Source organism: Dama dama, chromosome 18 (assembly GCF_033118175.1).
Source record: "Dama dama isolate Ldn47 chromosome 18, ASM3311817v1, whole genome shotgun sequence".
NCBI lineage: Eukaryota > Metazoa > Chordata > Mammalia > Artiodactyla > Cervidae > Dama > Dama dama.
This window is the reverse complement of record NC_083698.1, coordinates 73,074,618-73,093,962: the sequence shown is the minus strand read 5'-3', so window position 1 is coordinate 73,093,962 and position 19,345 is coordinate 73,074,618. Positions and strand designations below refer to the sequence as shown.

At 46.4% G+C, this 19,345-nt stretch overlaps 1 protein-coding gene across 8 annotated transcripts in view; it reads left to right on the top strand.

Moving 5' to 3' along the window:
- CCM2 (CCM2 scaffold protein) overlaps nucleotides 1-19,345 on the top strand; it is a 51,714-nt gene that overhangs the window by 27,638 nt on the left and 4,731 nt on the right. For 7 of the 8 annotated variants that reach the window (XM_061165585.1, XM_061165583.1, XM_061165582.1 and 4 more), the window contains 3 exons: nucleotides 14,327-14,410; nucleotides 14,903-15,086; nucleotides 18,931-19,067. In XM_061165585.1, coding sequence (XP_061021568.1) covers nucleotides 14,327-14,410; nucleotides 14,903-15,086; nucleotides 18,931-19,067 — 405 coding nt within the window. The remainder of the gene's footprint in view (nucleotides 1-14,326; nucleotides 14,411-14,902; nucleotides 15,087-18,930; nucleotides 19,068-19,345) is intronic. The other variant, XM_061165578.1, reaches the window with a different exon arrangement.

Genomic DNA, 19,345 nt, shown 5'->3' with positions numbered 1-19,345 from the left:
GTATTTTGAATTTAGAATGAACATTACTAACATGAAAGTGAGAGGCACATAGTAGTAGCTTTCTCTGTGTTGAATGCTTACTGTGTACAGCCACACTGTTTACCATTTTAACTCTTTTTCTGCTTGAATCCCTACCCTGCCTTTTTAGAGCAGAAGCGTCCTTCCTCTAGTTGCCATCCCAAGCTGACATTTGTCCTGGAGGAACACAGTGCAGTGCAGGCTTGGGTCTTGTGAACTCACACTATGGCTTTGAATTCTTGGGCCAGCAGCGGGTACTCACATGTGCGATACCAAACCCAAACCCAGGATGCTTCCCGCACCCCACCCCGGGATGCTTCTTGATGAACCATCTGGAAGCATCATCAAACATCTTGATTTCTTAATATGTCTTACTTATTGTATTTTTAAAAGTTAAATATATAAGTTGTGGACGTGATGCAAAATTTAGATGGTGAGGAGATTCCTGGTGAAAAGAGGTTCCCTAGTTTCCACCCCCACCCCCACCTCACCAGAGGGAATTCTGGCATCAATTTCTTGTGTGCCCCTTCAAGGGGGATTTGTCCGTACACAAGATCACATGTGTGTGTGTCCCCAAATGATTACCTAGTGGGTACTTTGCACCTTGTTGTTTACAGGCAACAATGTATTGTGACATACCTTGGAAGGTTGGGGCACATAAAGCTGCCTTGTCCATTTCACTGGCTGTGTAGTATTCCATTGTTTAGCTGAACCATATTTTTGTGTAACCAGTGATCTGTTCATACATATTTGTCTCTGTTACATGCATTTTACTAACTCTCTAGGATAAATTCCAGAAGTAGAATTTCTGGGTGTAAAGCTTTCTTTCTATTTTGACAGACATTTCGAGGTTGCCCTTCATGTAAGATTTAAGCTGGTAGACACTGTTGTCAGTCTGGGAGAAATGCCTGTTATCCACACTCTTAAGGAGCCACACAGTGTACATGAAGGCTTTTTGATCTTTGCCAATCTGGTGGTCTTAGTTTGTTTCCTCACAGTTCATACTTAAAAGTGAAGCTGTGTATCTTTTCCCAAGTCAGATCTCCTAAGTGTCTTTCTACAGCTGTTTTCCTGTTGAGTGGTTTGTGGTTTTCCATACATTTTCCCCAGCACTCAGTGTGGTTGGTAAGTTCCCCCTTTGCCGTGAAGTCAGTTGTTACGTTTTCCCTGTTTGTCTCTTGTTGTTGTTCAGGGATGTCTGGGTTCTCTGAGAAGCAGAGCCTGAAACTGGAGATCGTGTTGGATGATTCAGGCCATGTTCTCAGGAGAAGGGCAGGGAAGGAAGCAGGATAGGACAGAGGAAAAAGATATGTATCTGCCCACTTATGGGCATGTAAGGGGCACCTGAAGGCCACACAGACACCTCTCTGTCGCCAGTATGCAGCAGCTTCCCTACCTCCTCATCATGACCCAGGCCAACCCTGCAGAACAATGCTGCCTTTCTCTGCTTGCTTGTCTGTGGTATCAGGAGGAGACTGCAGTTTTAAGTGTAGATCCCTTTTGTTTCCCTTCACAGGAGCATTTTATCAGTAGGGCCAGGCTCTCAGAACCTACAGAGCCAAAAGTTTTAGGGTTGCGGGCACATGTTCCTCAAGTGTGTCTCTTGGGTTGATGGTGGCCAGAGCCACTCCCACTGCCCTACTTTGGGCCCCCAGACCCATGCGATCTGTACACCGGGGACCAAGCGTGGTCTAATAACTGTTGCATCCAGATGTGCCCTGCATCTCTGAAGAGATGGCGTCCTTTCAGATGTCCTTTCTGGATGTGCCCCCAACCTGAAGAGGACCTTGCTGGCCACCTGGGCCTCTGAGTTTCAACACTGTCTCAGACCCTCTCTCCCACAAACCTTGAACAGATTTTCCTCGAAGTAAGTGATGGAATGGGGTGGTGGGCTGGGACGTCCCTGCAGTATCAGTGTTGCCAACTCGCTCTCCGGGGGCTTGGTCTCTCCTGCAGGCACTTTCTGAGACGAGTCTGGCTCAGAGATTGCCCCTCTGCATTGGAGCAGTGCACTCAGTGGTGGTGTCCTTCTTTGTATACATCACGCGGGACCCCAGTTGGCTCCCAGCAGCTCTCTTGACACTGGGAACCCCTCTACTCTAGTTGTATCTCTGTAGGGCCTGCATACCAGCCCCGCCCCCCCATCCCCTGCCTTGCCATTTGACCATTTACAGTAAGTCACTGCCCACTGCGGTGAGCACGCCTGCCCGTGCTCCTGGTGAATAAGTGCTGCCCCCCTGGCTTCTGCTTTCCCAGGGTCGTGTTGTCCCCCTCGCTCCAGGAAAAGTGAAGTGAAAGTCGTGTCTGACTCTTTATGACCCCATGGACTCTACAGTCCATGGAATTCTCCAGGCCAGAGTACTGGAGTGGGTAGCCTTTCCCTTCTCCAGGGGATCTTCCCAACCTAGAGATTGAACCCAGGTCTCCCGCATTGCAGGTGGATTCTTTACCATCTGAGCCACAAGGGAAGCCCAAAGTCTGGTTCTAAAGCACCTCCTCGCTTCACCTCAGAGAACAGCCACCACAGAGCTGCCTGGTGGTGCCAGCACCTCTGCCAGCCTGTTTGTTCCAGCTTGTCCTCGAGAATGGGGTGTCTTCCTAGCCCTCCCAAGGAGCAGGGGCGGTCTTGGGGTTCTGTGTCTCACACGGTAGATCCCGTCCGACAGGCCTACCTCTCTGCATCTTTTGAAACCTTTATCCACAGTTCTGCCATCTCCACTGGGTTTAATATAGGCTTTGAGTTTGCTGAGCTAAGCTGTACTAGCAGTGAGTGAGAGCCGTGTCCGGGCCCCTGACCGGAGTTAAGGTCTATGGGCAGAGCTCCATAGACAGTGCTTGTCTACATGGAGTGGTAGGGTTCCATCCCCCTCCAGCTGGTACCTGCTGCTCCATCAGTGTTCAGACTTCTCCGTTTAGTAGGACCAGCAGGTCCCAGTCCTGCTATGCTGAAATTTGACTTCAGGAACTGGTCTTTTGCTGGGAAGGAAGAGGGCAGACCCCAAGGAGAAATATTGTCAAGAAAGTTGCCCATCCTGGTGAGGCCTGTGTGTAGTTTGCAAGCAAGGCAGGTGTGTGTGTGTGTGTGTGTGTGTGTAGGTCTCAAGTGCATCTCCCTAGGTGTCCCCCGTCCAAGTCTCAGAGGCCCTCCCTCCCATCAGCACCCATGCTCTGCCATAGGAAACTTGTAGGTCAAGGCCAAAGAGGTGGATGTTACGGGGAGGCTGACTTAGGCTTAAGGTACAAATGGACTTTGCTTGTATCTCATTAGCAATTGTTTTTGAAAGTGCTTTCGGCTGTTTAGAGCTGAAGTGGTAAGCTCACCAGTATGCTCCTGAGTCAGCTACAGTCTCTATAAGGGCAGCAGAAAGAGCGGTGGGGATAACTGGTGCCCAAGACAGTCCACTTTTGATACCAGGGCTGATTGAGCTGATGTGAGTGCTCGTCAGATGTTCCCTTGGTCTCTATTGTCCCATCACATTCATCCCTCTGTAGCAGAGTCCTTGACATTCTAGGATGAGTTCATTGGCACAGCATCTGACACCATGTTAGCTCACAGCAGGTGTGGACTGGTCCCTGACGTTGGTGTAGAGAGGCACTGCATGTTGGTCATCACTGGCCAGGGAACTGCCCAGGGCAGTGTCAGATCTGTCCAGAAGGCCCACACTGTCCCATCTCGAGTTCTAGCCGGGATGAGAGCTGCTCGTTTCCTTTTTGGTAACATTTGTTTTACTAATACATGTTGTACAGAGAAAAAAATCTCAAATGAGTGAGGCCTCACCTCTGTGAAGACAGTAGACTCTTTTTTGGTGATTTGTTAGCCTGAATTTCAAGCATTGTGGCACTTTGAGAAAGATGAGACAGTGGTGATGACACTGTCCCCCAGGCCATGTAAAGGCAGGGGTAGTTCTTGTGCAGCCCTGCAGACGTAGTACCAGGGCATTTTTATATGACCCCAACTTAGTTTTTTTTTTTTTTAATTAAACTATGCGGATTTAAACAAAACTAACAGTTTTGGATGATGCAAATCTAGAAGTGGTAACTAATATATAGTATAACATGGATTATATTTCAAAAAGCTTTTAGCAAATACAGTTATTGAGTAAAGCTAGGAAAAGATTTTTTCATTGTGGCAAAATATGCATCACATAAAATTAACCATGTTTAAGTGTACATCTTTTTTTTTTTTTAAGTGTATATTTCATTGGTAGTAAGTACATTCATATAGTTGTACAGTCATCATCACCATCTACTTCCAGATCTTTTTAATCTTCTCAAACTGAAACCCTTCCCATTAAACAATAACTTCCTATTCCCTCAGCTCCTGGCAACCACCATTCTGCTTTCTCTCTCTCTAAATTTGACTCTTGTAGGGATCTCATGTAAGTGGAATCATACAGTATTTGTCTTTTGTGATTGGCTTTAACTACATTTCGTATAACGTGCTCAAGTTTCATCCATGTTGTGGCATGTGTCAGAATTCTTTTTTTTTTTTGAGACTAAATGCTATTGCATTGTATATATATTCTCTTCAGCTATCAGTGGGCATTGGTTTGTTTCCACCTTTTGCCTATTCTAAATAATGCTACTGTGAACATGGGTATACAAATGTTTGTTCGGGTCTCTGCTTTAAATTTTTTTTCTTTTTCTAATTGTGTTAAAATATAGCATAAAAGATACCATCATAAACATTTTGAAGTGTGCAGTTCAGTGGGATTAGATGCGTGCACATGATTGTGCAGCCATCACCACCACCTATCACTGTAACTCTTTTTATCTTGTAAATCCGAAACTATACCCATTAAATAAAAACTTCCCATTCTTTCTTCCCTACAGCCCCTGGCAACCATCTGTCTTTCTGTGTCTGTGAATTTGACTACTCTAGAAACCTCGTATTAGTGGAATCATACGCATTAGTGTTTCTGTGACTGACTTATTTCACTTAGCATAATATTGTTAGTTTTTACCCGTGTTGTAATGTGTTACAGAATTTCCTCCCTTTTTAAGGCTGGACAATATTCTAGTGTATGGATGCACCTTATTTTGCTTATCCATTCATCCGTCAGTGGACACTTGGGTTGCTCCCATGTTGTAGTTATTGTGAATAATGCTGCTATGAACATGGGGGTACAGAAGACTCTTTGAGACCGTGCTTTCAGTTCTTTTGGTGTGTGTGTGTGTGTGTGTGTGTGTGTAACACACACCCAGAAGTGGAATTGCTGGGTCATACAGTAATTCTGTTTTCTAGTCCCATCAACAGTGCACAGGTGGTTCCACTGTTTCTACATCCTCACTAACAACTTGTTGTTTTCTCTGTGTGTGTGTGTTTTAATACTTATTTATTTGGTTGTGCTGGGTCTTAGTTGGGGCACACGGGATCTTTGATTTATGTTGTGGCCTGCGAACTCTTAGTTGTGGCATGTGGGATCTAGTTCCCCAAGCAGGGATTGAACCCGGGCCCCCTGCGTTGGAAGCTTGAAGTCTTTGCCACTGGACCACCAGGGAGGTCCTTTGTTTCTTTGTTTTTGTTTTTCACTAGCCATCCTAATGAATGTGAGGTACTATCTCATTGTTGCTTTGATTGTATGTATTTAGTGACTAGTGATCTTGAGCATTTTTTCATGTGCTCACTGGACATTTGTGTATCTTCTTTGTGGCTTCTCTGGTGGCTCAGTGGTAAAAGAATCTGTCTACCAGTGGAGGAGACATGGGTTCGGTCCCTGGGTCAGGAAGATCCCCTGTAGTAGGAAATGACAACCCACTCCAGTATTCTTGCCTGGAAAACTCCATGGACAGAGGAGCCTGGTGGTTTACAGTCCATGAGGTTGCAGAGTCAGACATAACTGAGTGATTGAGCATGCCCCACACACATATCTTCGTTGGAGAAAAGTCAGTTCAGGTCCTTTGCCCATTTGGCATCAGGTGTCCCTTGTTGAGTTTTAGGAGTTCTCTTGTCAGATAGATGATTTGCAGATATTTTCTTCCATTCTTTTGGTTGCTGTTTTACTCTGGATAGTGTCTCTCAATGTACAAAATTTCAAAGTCTCATTGAACTCCACAGTCTGTCTGTTTTTCCCTTTGTTGCTGTGCCGTTGGTGTCATAACCAAGAAGTCATTGCCAAATCTAATATCACAAAGCTTTTGTCCTATGTTTTCTTCTAAGAGCTTAATGTGTGCTTGGAATTCTTTTACATGTATATCCAGAAGTGGACTTACTGGATCAAAGATTAATTCTATGTTTTATTACGTTATGACCGTACTGTTTTATTTATCGACTGAACCATTTTACATTCCCACCAGCAGTGTGCTAGGGTTCCAGTTTCTCCATGTCCTCATCATCGTATTATTTTCTGTTTTGAGAGTAGCCCTTCAGATGGGTGTGAAGTAATATCTCCTTGTGGTTTTGATTTGCCTTTTCCTAATTAGTAGCAATACTGAGAATCCTTTCATGTGTTGGCCATCTGTGTATCTCCTTTGGAGAAATGCCTATTTAAGTCTGTTGCCTATTTTTAAATCAGGTTGTTAGTTTTTTGTTGTAGAGTTACAGTTCTTTGTATATTCTGGGTATTAACTTCTTGCCAGATATCTGATTGCAATTATTTTCTCCCATTGGGTAGGTTGCCTTTGCACTCTGTTGATTGTGTCCTTTGATGTACAGAGTTTTAAATTTTGATGAAGTCTGGTTTATCATATTTTTTTTTTTTTTTTTTACTGCCTATGCTTCCCCCCCACCCCATTAAAAGTTTTTTTAAATTGTGGTAAAATACACATAATGTAAAATTTACCACCTTAACCATTTTTAAGTGTAGAGTTGAATGGTTTTAACATTCATGTTGCTGTGCACCCTTTACCACTGTTCATGTTCGGAATTGTTTTCACCTTGCCACACCGACACTCTGAACCTGTTAAACAGTAACCCCATTTCTCTGTCCCCGCAGTGTCTGGCAACCACCGTTCTGCTTTCTGTCTCTATGAATTTGACCACTCTAGATACCTCATATAAGAGGAATCATGTAGTGTGTGCCTTTTTGTGCCTGGGTTTATCAGCGTTGTTGGAAGGACTGATGTTGAAGCAGAAACTCCAATACTTTGGCCACCTGATGTGAAGAGCTGACTCGTTTGAAAAGACCCTGATGCTGGGAAAGATTGAGGGCAGGAGGAGAAGGGGTCAGCAGAGGATGAGATGGTTGGATGTATCACCAAATGGATGGACATGAGTTTGGGTAAACTCCAGGAGTTGGTGATGGATAGGGAGGCCTGGCATGCTGTGGCTCATGGGGTCACAAAGAGTCAAGACACGACTGAGCAACTGAACTGAACTTATCCGCGTTGTAGCATGTGTCAGAATTTCCTTTTTAACAATGAGTAATACCATTGTTTATGACATATTTGGTTTATCCATTCTTCTGTCACGAATTGAGGTGTTTCCATGTTTTGTAACTGCCTGTGCTTTTGGTATCATGGCCAATAAGTCATTGCCACACCTGATGCCGTGAAGCTGTGCTTCTCTTTGTGTTTTCTTCTAAGAGTCTTAGAGTTTTAGGTGTTTGATCCATTTGAGTTAATTTTTGTATATTGTATATAGGTGTTAGGTGAGGGCCCAACTTTATTCTTTTGTTTGTGGCATCTTGTTTTCTCAGTACTATTTGTTGAAAAGATTGTCCTTTTCCCATTGAATGGTCTTGGTACCTGTGTCAGAGATCAACTGATACTGTGTGTGAAGGTTTATTTCTGACTTTCTGTTCTATTTCATTGCTCTGTATGTCTGTCTTTATGCCAGTTCCACACTATTGGTTATTGTGGCTTTGCAGTAAGATTTGAAATCAGGAAGTGTGAGGCTAGATATGCAAGGGTCTGCATGGAAAGACCTCTGCTAACTGTACATCTGTAGAAATGTTCTGGAATGTTCATTTGTGACAAGCTAAGTATGAGCCAGTAACTAGATGTGCTGCTTATTTATTTCTAAACTGCTCTGTCAGAGGGCTGGATTCTCAGCCCTGTAGAGTTAGGAAATAAATACACAGTTTGAAATGAAGTGAGGTGAAAGTCGCTTAGTTGTGTCTGACTCTTTGCGACCCCATGGACTGTACAGTCCATGGAATTCTCCAGGTCAGAATACTGGAATGGGTAGCCTTTCCCTTCTCCAGGGGATCTTCCCAACCCAGGGATCAAACCCAGGTATCCCTCATTGCAGGTGGATTCTTTACCAGTTGAGCCACAAAGGAATCCTAAGAATACTGGAGTGGGTAGCCTATCCCTTCTCCAGCGGATCTTCCCGACCCAGGAATCAAACTGGGGTCTCCGGCATTGCAGACGGATTCTTTACCAACTGAGCTATCATGGAAGCCCCAATACACAGTTTAGTTTTATTTTCTGTCCCTCACCCCCACCTTAGAAAGGATAAACTCTAAAACTTTTCAGAATAAGTATGCATTTTCTTATGGAGTCCCCCAGCACTCACTGAACAGCTTTTGGAAGCAGCTTTTCTGAAGTTTAGTAGAGCTGGCTGTGCTTAGACTCAGCTTGTATCTGCCACTGTGCCCCGTGTCAGCTTCTGCTAGTTCCTCTCCTCTCCTTGCAGTTTTCTCTGCGTGGGCAGGTGGTTGCCAGGCACAGCAGGTGGTGAACTGACTCAAGCCCCTGTGTTTCCCTTCCTTGCATTTGATAATCCCCAGAGTGACCTGCCTGCTTGGTTCCCCAGTCAGAGAGGCCTCTGCAAACAAAGTTTGATTTCTTTCTTCCCAGTCAATACCTTTTATTTCCCTCTCTTGTCCTATTCCATTAGCTAGGACTTCCAATACTGTATTGAAAAGCAGTGATGAAAGGGGACATCCTTTCCTTATTCTGATCTTAGGCCATCTTAGAACTTCTTGCCATTAAGTATTGATATTAACTGTAAGGATTTTGTATATGCTTCTTAGCAGGTTGAGGAAATTCCCCTCTGTTTCTAGTTTGCTGAGTTTTTGTTATGAATGATTATTAGATGTCAATCAGATGCTTTTTCTTCATTTATTTGATATTATGATTTTTCTTCAGCCTGTTAATGTGGTAGGTCACATTAAATGATTTTGAATGTAGAGTCAACTTTGCATATCTGGGATAAATACCACTTGCTTTTGGTGTATAACTCTTTTTAAACATTGTTCGGATTGGATTTGCCAATATTTTGTTGAGGATTTTTTTATCTCTTTATGAGAGATATTGATCTTTCCTTTCTTACAGTATCTTTGGTTTTGATACTAAGGTAATGCTGCCTCATAGAATGGGCTAGGAAGTTGCCGGAGCCTGCTGGCAAACGAACTGGTCGAGAACGCAATTACCAGAGTACCTAGGAAAAAGAAGACTCAGAAAGAAGACTCAGAAAGAGAAAGATGGGGTTGAGAGGGACGGAGTCCGCTTGCGTCTGACTCCGCCAACTTTATTGAAGAATACCACGCCTATATATACGCTAACAGGAGTTACTAAGAATAGATCGAGGGTTTGCATACGTGCAGAGCTACAGATGTTTTAAATTCCCACACTTAAGATCAGTAAAGCGTTAATTACCCTAGCGCCCAACATGATTAAGATCAATAGAACATTAGATAGAAAACAGGCTTCATCAATAGAACATTATCTAGATGGAAAACAGGTTTCGAGCATGGTGAGCTTATCAGCACCAGAAAAACAGGCAAAAGGTCACCGGTGTGTTTTTTCCCTGAAGGAGACAAATGCCAGTCTATACTTTAACAAGAAGGGGTGGCAGGACAAAGAGAGACCCTTTGTTCTCTCTTAGGGCCATAAGGGGCCTGTACGTTCAGGCCGGCTCCCTGCAGGAAGTATTTTCTCTGTTTTCATTTTCTGGAAGAGTATAGAGACTTGGTATAACTTCTTCCTTAAATATTATGTCAAATTCATCAGGGAACCTATCTGGGCTTGATACTTTCTGTTTTAGAAGTTATTATTGATTCAATTTCTTTAATAGCTCATACATATTCACATTATCCATTTCTTCTTGTGTGAATTTTGGTAGATTGTGTCTTTGGAGGAATTCCACTGGGATCTGAGAATATACTTTATATGGTTTCTGTTCTCTTAAATTTATTTAGGTGTGCTTTATGGCCCAGAATATGTTCCATCTCGGTGAATGTTCATGTAAACTTGAAAAGAATGTGTATTCTTTTGAATGATGTTGGATAAAGTAGTCTGTTAATGTTAGTTATATCCAGTTGATTGAGAAGGTTGAGTTCACCTTCATCCTTAATCATTTTCTGCCTGCTGGATCTGTCTATTTGTGAGAGGAGATGGGCGTCGAAGTCTTTGATTGTGTTAGTTGATTCATCTGTTTCTCCCTGTAGTTCTCAGTTTTTGCCTCATGTGAATTTTAAGCTCTGTTATTAGGTGCATATACATTAAGGATTGTTATGTCTTAGTGACATGACTTCATTTTTATTTTATGTATATATTTAACACCTCTCTTTAAAGTAGGTTTGTGTAGGCAAAAGATAGTTGTGTTTTGAATTTTTTTCCAGTCTGACAGTTTTTGTTTTTTAATTGGTATATTCAGACAGTTCACACTTAAAGTGATTGTTGATATCAGTGCATTAATATTTACCATATTTGTAATTGTTTCCTGTTTGTTCTTGTTCTTTGGTCTTCCACCCCCCTTTTTTTTCCTGGTTGCACTAGGTCTTCATTGCTTTGTGCAGGCTTTCTCTGGTTGCAGTGAGCAGGGGCTACTCTTCACTGCACTGCTCCTGCTTCTCATTGCAGTGGCTTCTCTTGTTGTGGAGCACAGGCTCTAGGGTGTGCAGGCTTCAGTAGTTGCGGTGCACAGGCTTTAGTAGTTGCGGCTCATGGGCCTTAGAGCGCAGGCTCAGTAGTTGTGGCATATGGGCTGAGTTGCTTTGCGGCATGTGGAATCTTCCCAGACCAGGGATTGAACCTGTGTCCCCTGCACTGGCAGGCAAATTTCTATCCACTGCACAACCAGGGAAGTCCCCTTTATATGATTTTATTTGAGCATTTTGTATGATTCCATTGTTTCTCTTTTCTTAGCATATCAGTTTTACTTCTTTATGAATATTTTTAGTCGTTGCCCAAGGGTTTGCAAAATACATTTATATCTAATTTAAATCCATTTTCAAATAACATTACCTTGCTTCACAGGTGGTGCAGGTACCTTATAACCAAATATTTCCAGTTCCTCCCTCTGTCCCATATAATGTATTATCATTCATTTCACTTTACCCTAAGCTATAATCACTGAATACATCTTACAATCTTTGTTTTGAACAAACTGTTATTTCTTAGGTCAATTACAATAAGAAAAGTAGAAGGTATTATTTTACCTTCATATATTTCTTCTTTTAGGTTTTTTCCTTGAAATAGATAAGTTGCTGACCAAATCATTTCCCTTCTCTCTGAATAAGTTCTCATTTCCTGCCAAGTAATCATGAAATCCCCCAATTTTTGTTTGTCTGAGAAAATCTTGATTTCCCCTTCACTTTTGAAGTTTCACCAGATACAGAAGTGTAGGTTGCTGGGTTTTTCTTTCAGTGCTTTAGTATCTCACTCTTCTGTTGCTTGCATGTTTTCTGAGGACAAGTTTGATACAGTTGTTGCTATATTATTATTCCTGCTTCTTCCTAGGTAAGGTGCTCTTTGCTGGTTTCTTGTGGCTTCAGGGTTTTCTCTGTCTTTGATTTTTTTTTGCAGTTTGAATATGATATGCCTAGATGCAGTTTTTTGTTTTTGTTTTTCGTTTTGCTGTTTATCCTGCTTGATGTCCTCTGACCTTACTGGGTCTGTGGTTTTGGTGTTGAGGAAATTCTCACCCATTATTACTTGAGGTATTTCTTGTGTTTCTTTTTTTTTGGCTGTGCCATGCAACTTGTAGGATCTTAGTTCCTCAATCATGGATCAAACCTGGGCCTCCAACAGTAAAAGTGCAGAGTCCTAACCACTGGACCACCAGGGAAGTCCCTTCCTGTGTTTTTTTCCTCTCCTTTTTCTGGCAGTCCCATTGCACGTTTATTATACCTTTTGTAATTTTCTGTTTTTGAATATTCTGTTCCTTTTTTGTTTGTTTTTTCCTTCTCCCTCCGCCCCATTTCCTTTTCAGTTTTGAGAGTTTTTACTGACATATCTCTGAGCTCATTGATTTTTCCCTTGTCTGTGTCCATCTGCTGATGAACCCATCCAAAGCATTCTTCATTTCTGTTGTAATGTTTTTGGTTTTTAACATTTCTCCTCGATTTTTTTAGAATTTCCATCTCTTTGTTTACATTGCCCATCAGCTCTTGGATGATGTTCACTTAATTATAACCCTTAGCATATTAATCTTGAAAGTATTAGTCACTCAGTCGTGTCTGACTCTTTGCAACCTCATGGTCTGTAGCCTGCCAAGCTCTTCTGTCCGTGGAATTCTCCAGGAAAGAATATTGGAGTGGGTTGCCATTTCCTTCTCCAGGGAATCTTCCCGATCCAGGGATCGAACCCGAGTCTCCTGCGTTACAGGCAGATTTGTTACCATCTGAGCCACCAGGCTAAGTAATTAAGTGTTAGTCACTCAGTTGTGTCCGACTCTTTGCGACCCCATGGACTGTAGCCTGCCACGCTTCTCTGTCCATAGAATTCTCCAGGCAAGAATACTGGAGTTATTAATCATAGATGTTTTAAATTCTTGGTCTGTTCACTCCAAAACCTCTGCTGTATCTGAGTCTGATTCTGGTGCTTGTCCTATTTGTTCAGTGTGTTTTTTGCCTTAGCATGCCTTGTAATTTTTTGTTGAAAGCTGGGTGTGGTGATTCAGGTGAGAGGAGCTGAGGTAAAGAAGTCTTCCGTATGAGGCTATGTATTTATGTGGCCAGGAATTAGGCTGTGTTTACTGTTGGCTGCAGCTGTGTGCCATTAAAAGGGTCCGATACATGTTATCTCCTGTTGTACAGGCGCCCGTGGATGCACTGGGGTTGCTGGGGAGGGGAGAGCACTAGCCCTCTGATGAGTAGGTCTCTGTCGTCCAGTGAGCTTCTGCCCCTGGGCTGTGACCGTCACACACACGTCTTATTTAGGAGGGACAGAACTGCTGGGGGGCTGGAGTTGGTATTTACCTTTCCCCAGTGGGTCAGGCCCTGGTCAAATAGTTTTCCTTGAGAAAAGGCCCTTGTTGAAGAGAGCAAAGTACCAGTCACAGTTGGAAGTGCTTTCTTCCTCCTGCCCCACCAGAAGCTGAAGACAACTTCTGAGAATCCTGGCTAGGGGGGCCTCCTTGAGGTAGAGCTCAAGTAAGCCTGGGACCCGTATGACTGGCCCCAGGGTTGTGTCTTAAGCTCATCCATGCCTACGTCCAGCCCTTGGTCAGCCCCCTTCCGATATGCCTGCCCACCTGCAGCTAGCTTCTCTCTGTGGGCTGTGATTCTCTGTCCCCTGTTGTTCTCTCCAGTTTTGGGGGAAGCAGTTTGTGACCTTATTCTCTGATGGATATGAGAAGACATGTTCATTTGTTCAGCTCTTTTCTTGTGAGAACAGTAGTGACGACTTTACATGTGGAACCAGATACACAAAGTTCATTGTCATCCTGTTAACAGCAGCCTTAAAAATTAGAGTTAGAGGAGCAGAAGTGTCGAGTGTAAGAGATCTAGCCTTGGAGAGGAATCAGTGTAACCCATTAAAGCACATTTAACACCTGTGGTAGTTGGTGGTGATGTGAGCACAACTTACACTGCGTCCGCGCCACACTCAAGACCCTAGTCATTGAGGTTTGTTAGCCAAATGCTTCATGGCCTCCTGTCACTTCTTTTCTCTGTGCTCATCGCTCAGCTGCCTGGCCCTTGATGATTTAATACGTTTCCTTTTCAGCAGATTGTTCAGAGCTATTGTTTGCAGTTTCCAACTGTGACCCGGAAACACAAGCCATCCTTGTCTTATCCTTTTATTTTTTATCTTTTGGCCGCACCATGTGGCTTGTAGGTTTGAACCAGGGTCCCTGCAGTGGAAGCCCAGAGTCCTAACCACTGGACTGCCAGGGAGTTCTCTTATCTGCCTTTTTAGTATACAAATTCCACCAAACTAGTTTTGAGGTGTCCTTTGCAGGACTTTGATGACAACATTGATGCAGTGTGGTGGGAAGTGTGGGAGTATTCTCAGCCAGTAGAGATTTTACTAAAAATTTGGAGCACACTGCCTAGAGGAGGCCCCCACTGCGAGCTGGGACTGCGGCCAGCCAGCCTGTGGTGGGAATATACAAGGCTTTCGCGATGTTCTATGGCCTTTGATGGTGTTGGCTCACCTTCCCTTGCTCATGGCACTTCCTCTCTCCACTTTCTTGCAGTATTTAGGTCAGTTAACGTCCATACCAGGATACCTGAATCCTTCCAGTAGGACCGAAATCCTGCATTTCATAGACAATGCAAAGGTAACCCCATCTGCCTGACTCAGCCTGCTCTATCCCCATCCCTGACCTCTGACCCTCAGCCTGCTCCACCTCCTAACTCTGACCTCTGACCCTTGTTTTCTGATACCAACTCTTGGCCCTCTGACCCTGGGCCTTTATGGCCATGAGGGGTGACCCAATCCCATCATGTTAAGCGTGCACTTGGCCCCTGGCCTTACTTTTCCTCAGTCTGAACATTAACTTTTATTCTCCAGGCTTGCTCCTTGTGGTTTTGGATTGTTTTCAAAATTCACGTTTTCAAGATATCCAAACCACACCCCACAGGTCCGAATCTAAAGGCAGTTCCAGAAGAACTCTCCATGTGGTTTGAACACAGCAGTGTCCTGGGAGCAAGCATGGGAGTGGCGCCCTGCTTGTCAGCACTGGCTGTGTGGGTTGCGTGCACCACACATGATGCAGGGTCCCAGGGCAGCCCGTGGCCCTGTGTTTCTGATGCAGTGTGGTTCCTTCCAGAGAGCCCACCAGCTCCCCGGACACCTGACCCAGGAGCATGACGCTGTCATCAGTCTGTCTGCCTACAACGTCAAGCTGGCCTGGAGGGACGGGGAGGACACCATCCTCAGGGTCCCCATCCATGACATTGCTGCCGTGTCCTATGTGCGAGATGACGCCTCACACCTGGTGGTCCTGAAGACAGGTATGACTGGGGGTGGGATCAGGAGAGTCCTTGCCAGAAGCAGCCCCCACCTCTGTCCTGACGTGTGCGTTGTGGATTTCATGGCACTCTGGAGACAAGTTTCTACAGTGTTGGGTCAGCCAACTGCTGCCTGCTGTGCCTGGGAACTAGCCCTCTCTCCAGAGAAGGGCAATGACCCAGGAGGCTGTGGTCTCTGGGCCCTGAGCTCAACCACTATCTCGGTGCAACCCCCTTCAGGGATGCTAGAGTGGCCTCTGGCACCCAGCCTGGTAGACAGCCTGGGCGCAGGCGGCTCCAGAGGCTGAGGGTGGGGCCTTAGCTCAGCCTAACCAACATTCGGGCCTTCCTGTGGCCACACCGTCTTCCCAGTGCTGGCGGTGCAGGGAGGAGACCAGACCGGCAAGGAGCTCTTGATCTGCGAGACGCTCTGAGCGTGTCCTTGTAGGAGCACCCGAGAGCCGTCAGTCCCTGTCACCCGGCCCACTCCCCTCGCCTGATGAGGACACAGTGCCACCTTACTTGGCACTTCCCGACAAGCTTCTGTCAGGGTCTAGAATCTCTGCCCCAGTGTAAGTCCCTGAGAAGTGAGGAGAGCAGTCACGGTTCACTCATGCCATGCCCTTCCCGGGTGGATTCTCAGGTTGTCACTGTAGCATGGACGCCATCCCTGGGCTCCTTTAGGCACTGGCAGTGGCTGGGTTGCCCCCTGGAGTCGTGCATTTCCAGGGGGCTGGTGGCAGTGTGTGAGGGTGGCCAGCTGGATTGGCCTGGGCCACATACTGTGCTTCAGGCAGTGCACAGGGAAAGTTGTATTTCTGCTTGAGGTCGGTAGTCCACACGGATCTGAGGGCTTTTTAAGAGCCAGGGCCCTGAGGAGCTTTCTCATTACTGACCCCTTGAGCTTCAAGGAAGTTCATATTAAAGGGCCCGTGAATCTGGTGGGGATGCGGCAGGCCACTTGCACAGGTAATGGGAAGGGTGTGTGAAGGTGGCGGCCGGAGTGTATCATAGCCCCTTAACTTTGTATGGCTGTGGCTTAGTGTCCCCCCACAGTCACACACATACACCACACATACTCACCGCACATACTTGTAGCACCCACCCACATACACTCATTCACATGCACTCACACACTCAGGTCCCACACACACTCACAAATGCTCACTTGTTCACACACACACACACACTCCTGTTCTGTCATACTGCACTTTTGAGCATGGTCCCCTCTGTGCTCTGCTTATTTTTCATTTCCCTTCATTGTGTTCAGTAGTGGTGGTGTTGCTCAATTGCTAAGTCATGTCCGACTCTTTGTGGCCACATGGACTGCAGCACGCCAGGCTTCTCTGTCCATCGCTATCTCCCTGAGTTTCCTCAAACTCATGTCCATTGAATCAGTGATGGCATTCAATCATCTCATCCTCTGTCGCCCCTTCTCCTCTTGCCTTCAGTTTTTCCCAGCATCACTGTCTTTTCCAATGAGTCAGCACTTCACATCAGGTGACTAAAGTATTGGAGCTTCACCCTCAGCATCAGTCCTTCCAATGAATATTCAGGACTGATTTCCTTTAGGATGGACTGGTTGGATCTCCTTGCAGTCCAAGGGACTCTCAAGAGTCTTCTCCAGCACCACAGTTTAGAAGCGTCAGTTCTTTGGCATTCAGTTTTCTTTATAGTCCAACTCTCACATGACTACTGGAAAAACCATAGCTTTGACTATAGAGGCCTTTGTTGTCAAAGTGGTATCTCTACTTTTTAAAACACTGTCTAGGTTTGACATAGCTATTCTTCCAAGGAGCAGGTATCTTTTAATGACAGGCATTATTTTGAACAACACAAAGCTGCCAACTTTTAACCATTTTAATCTCAAAAAAAAAATGCAATTTAATATGTCTCAAACTAGTAGAAAGCATGTGGCATGAATGATCTTATTTAGTCTCCACAAGAAACCTGTAAGGAGGATTCTGTTTCCTTCCACCTTCCGGTGGACTCACTGAGAGCAGGTGGGTTGGGTGACTTGGCAGGGTCCCCCGGTTGTTCGATGGTGGCTGATTGGTTGAGGAACTGTGTAACTGCTTCCACCAGTGCTGCCCAGCACCATGGTGACTGCTGTTCCCTGCATGGGGACTGTCCCTGCAGGAGGCCCGTGGTATGGGGCCTCCCTGGGGACCAAACAGGGAGGCGAGTGCTTCTGGCTGGGGGCCACAGGCCTTAGGGCTGGTGGGAGGGGAGCTTAACCCTGGGTTTCTTGTGTCCAGAACATTTCTCAGTGTTAATTGTAGAACACATTGTCTGGAAAATGAGTAACCGATTTTCTAAGAGACAGAATGAGCACCACAGGAGAAGGTTTCCAAAAAGAGATGAAAACCAGGACCCCTCAGGGCTTTGAGAGCTTTCCAGTTAAAAGGAGAGTGAACTCCATTCTGTGTTCCGGAGGGACTTCCTCGTTCTAGCGCCTCTTCCTGAGGGAAGTCACCAGCACTGGGGGCCTCTCGGTCTCTCAGAGGCACTTGTCACAGCACGTGGCTGTGTCTGAGGTGATGCACGTGGCTGTCCTCAGCACTGGCACTGGCAGTGGTAGCTAACACTTACTGAGTGCCTCCTACACAGGGGCCTGTCTTTTATGCCTCCTCTGGCCTGGGCTGTGCTGGCATTGGGGACAATGTGGTGTCGGGGGTCGGGGTTAGGTCTGGCCGCAGGAGGCCCTGTGTGGCAAGCACGGCTTGTGGACATGTCTCATTAAGGGATGTTTCTGTGGACATGGGAAGGTGGGCAGTGGATCTGAACCGGGACCTGTGGGGACAGCCTGTGGGACTGGGGATGGATGCTGCTGGGTTGCTGTGCGTGGGTTCGGAGCCACACACCTGATTCCTTGGGAGCAGCCACGGCTGTGAGCCATAAAGCTATTTAAAATGTCCCAGAACATCTTGCCAGCGTGGTCACTGTAGCAGTCACTAGTGAGCAATCTCACAGTATTCTTTGTCCTGACTCTCAGACCCTGTGGGTGCTTTTCAGTGGGTCCCAGCTCAGCACCTGTGGCCCATGGCCGTGGGATGGTACAGTCAGGGTCTGACAGTGGGATTCATGGGGCTCAGCCTCCACATGGGGTGCCACCAGCCTTGCTCTACAGAGCCCTGGTCTTTGCCAGCCCATGCACCCCAGAGTCTGGCTGTTCCTAGCTGGGGTCCTGTCTCAGCACTCTCTGAGCTTTGGGTGGTCTCCCTGCTGGGCTGGGCTTGCCCTGAGATATCCTGGCACCAGGGGAGCTCCAGCCTTCCCCGGCACTTCCTACTCCCAGGTGTGTCTCCGTGGATCTGCCTGGAGCCCACTTCTGCAGAAGCTTCCCTGGGCCACAGCCCCCACTTCCGGCCTCAGGAATCCCCCTCACGTCCTACGAGACCTTGTGTGTGTGGAGGTGGTGGTGTGTAGTGTTAACAAATAGGCGGGTGCTCTCATGGCTAGATCCCAACCTGGGCTCTGCCCCTCATGCATCCTCGGACGTGGCCCTCTGCCCGCTCTGCCTCAGTTTCCTCTTCTGTCAGGATTGTGTCTTAAGCCTGTCACTAGAACTCTGTGAATACCTTCTTTTGTGTAGATCAGAAGCAGCTAAATATTGGCAGTTTCCGTCTGAGATATTCACTCTGTCTTTGGCAGAGAAGCTAGAAGGTCATGTTAAGGTGGTGGTTTTGAGTGGGCAGTGGCAGGGGAGGGTGCTCTTGTGAAGGGAAGATGAGGGCGGGGGCTTGCCTGGCTCCGTCTGTCCCCACCTGAGTCAGGTAGGGGCTGCCCAGAGCCTGCCGTTGAGCTCCCACACCGGCCCTAACCTGCCATGGTGTTGACTTCCCAGCCCAGGACCCCGGCATCTCCCCCAGCCAGAGTTTGTGTGCAGAAAGTTCCCGAGGCCTCACCACAGGCTCCCTGTCGGAGAGCGGAGTGGGGCCTGTAGAGGCATGCTGCCTGGTGATCCTGGCTGCGGAGAGCAAGGTGAGCAGGGTTGGTACCTGGGACCCAGGCCCTGCCCAGCCCCACCCATATCCTGACTCAGCCCCACCCATAGCTTGCCCAGGCTCCACCCATTCCAGCCCCAGCCCCACCCACCACCTGACCCTGGTCCCACTGAGTCCCAGTCTGATACCTCCATGCTGGTTCCTTCTTCTCTTGGTTGGCCCCACCTTTCCCTCCCCCATGTGGGGGCTGTGGTCTTCACACCAAGCTGTGCCATTGGGGAAGACTCTGGGGGAGTGGCTTGAGGCCCACCATAG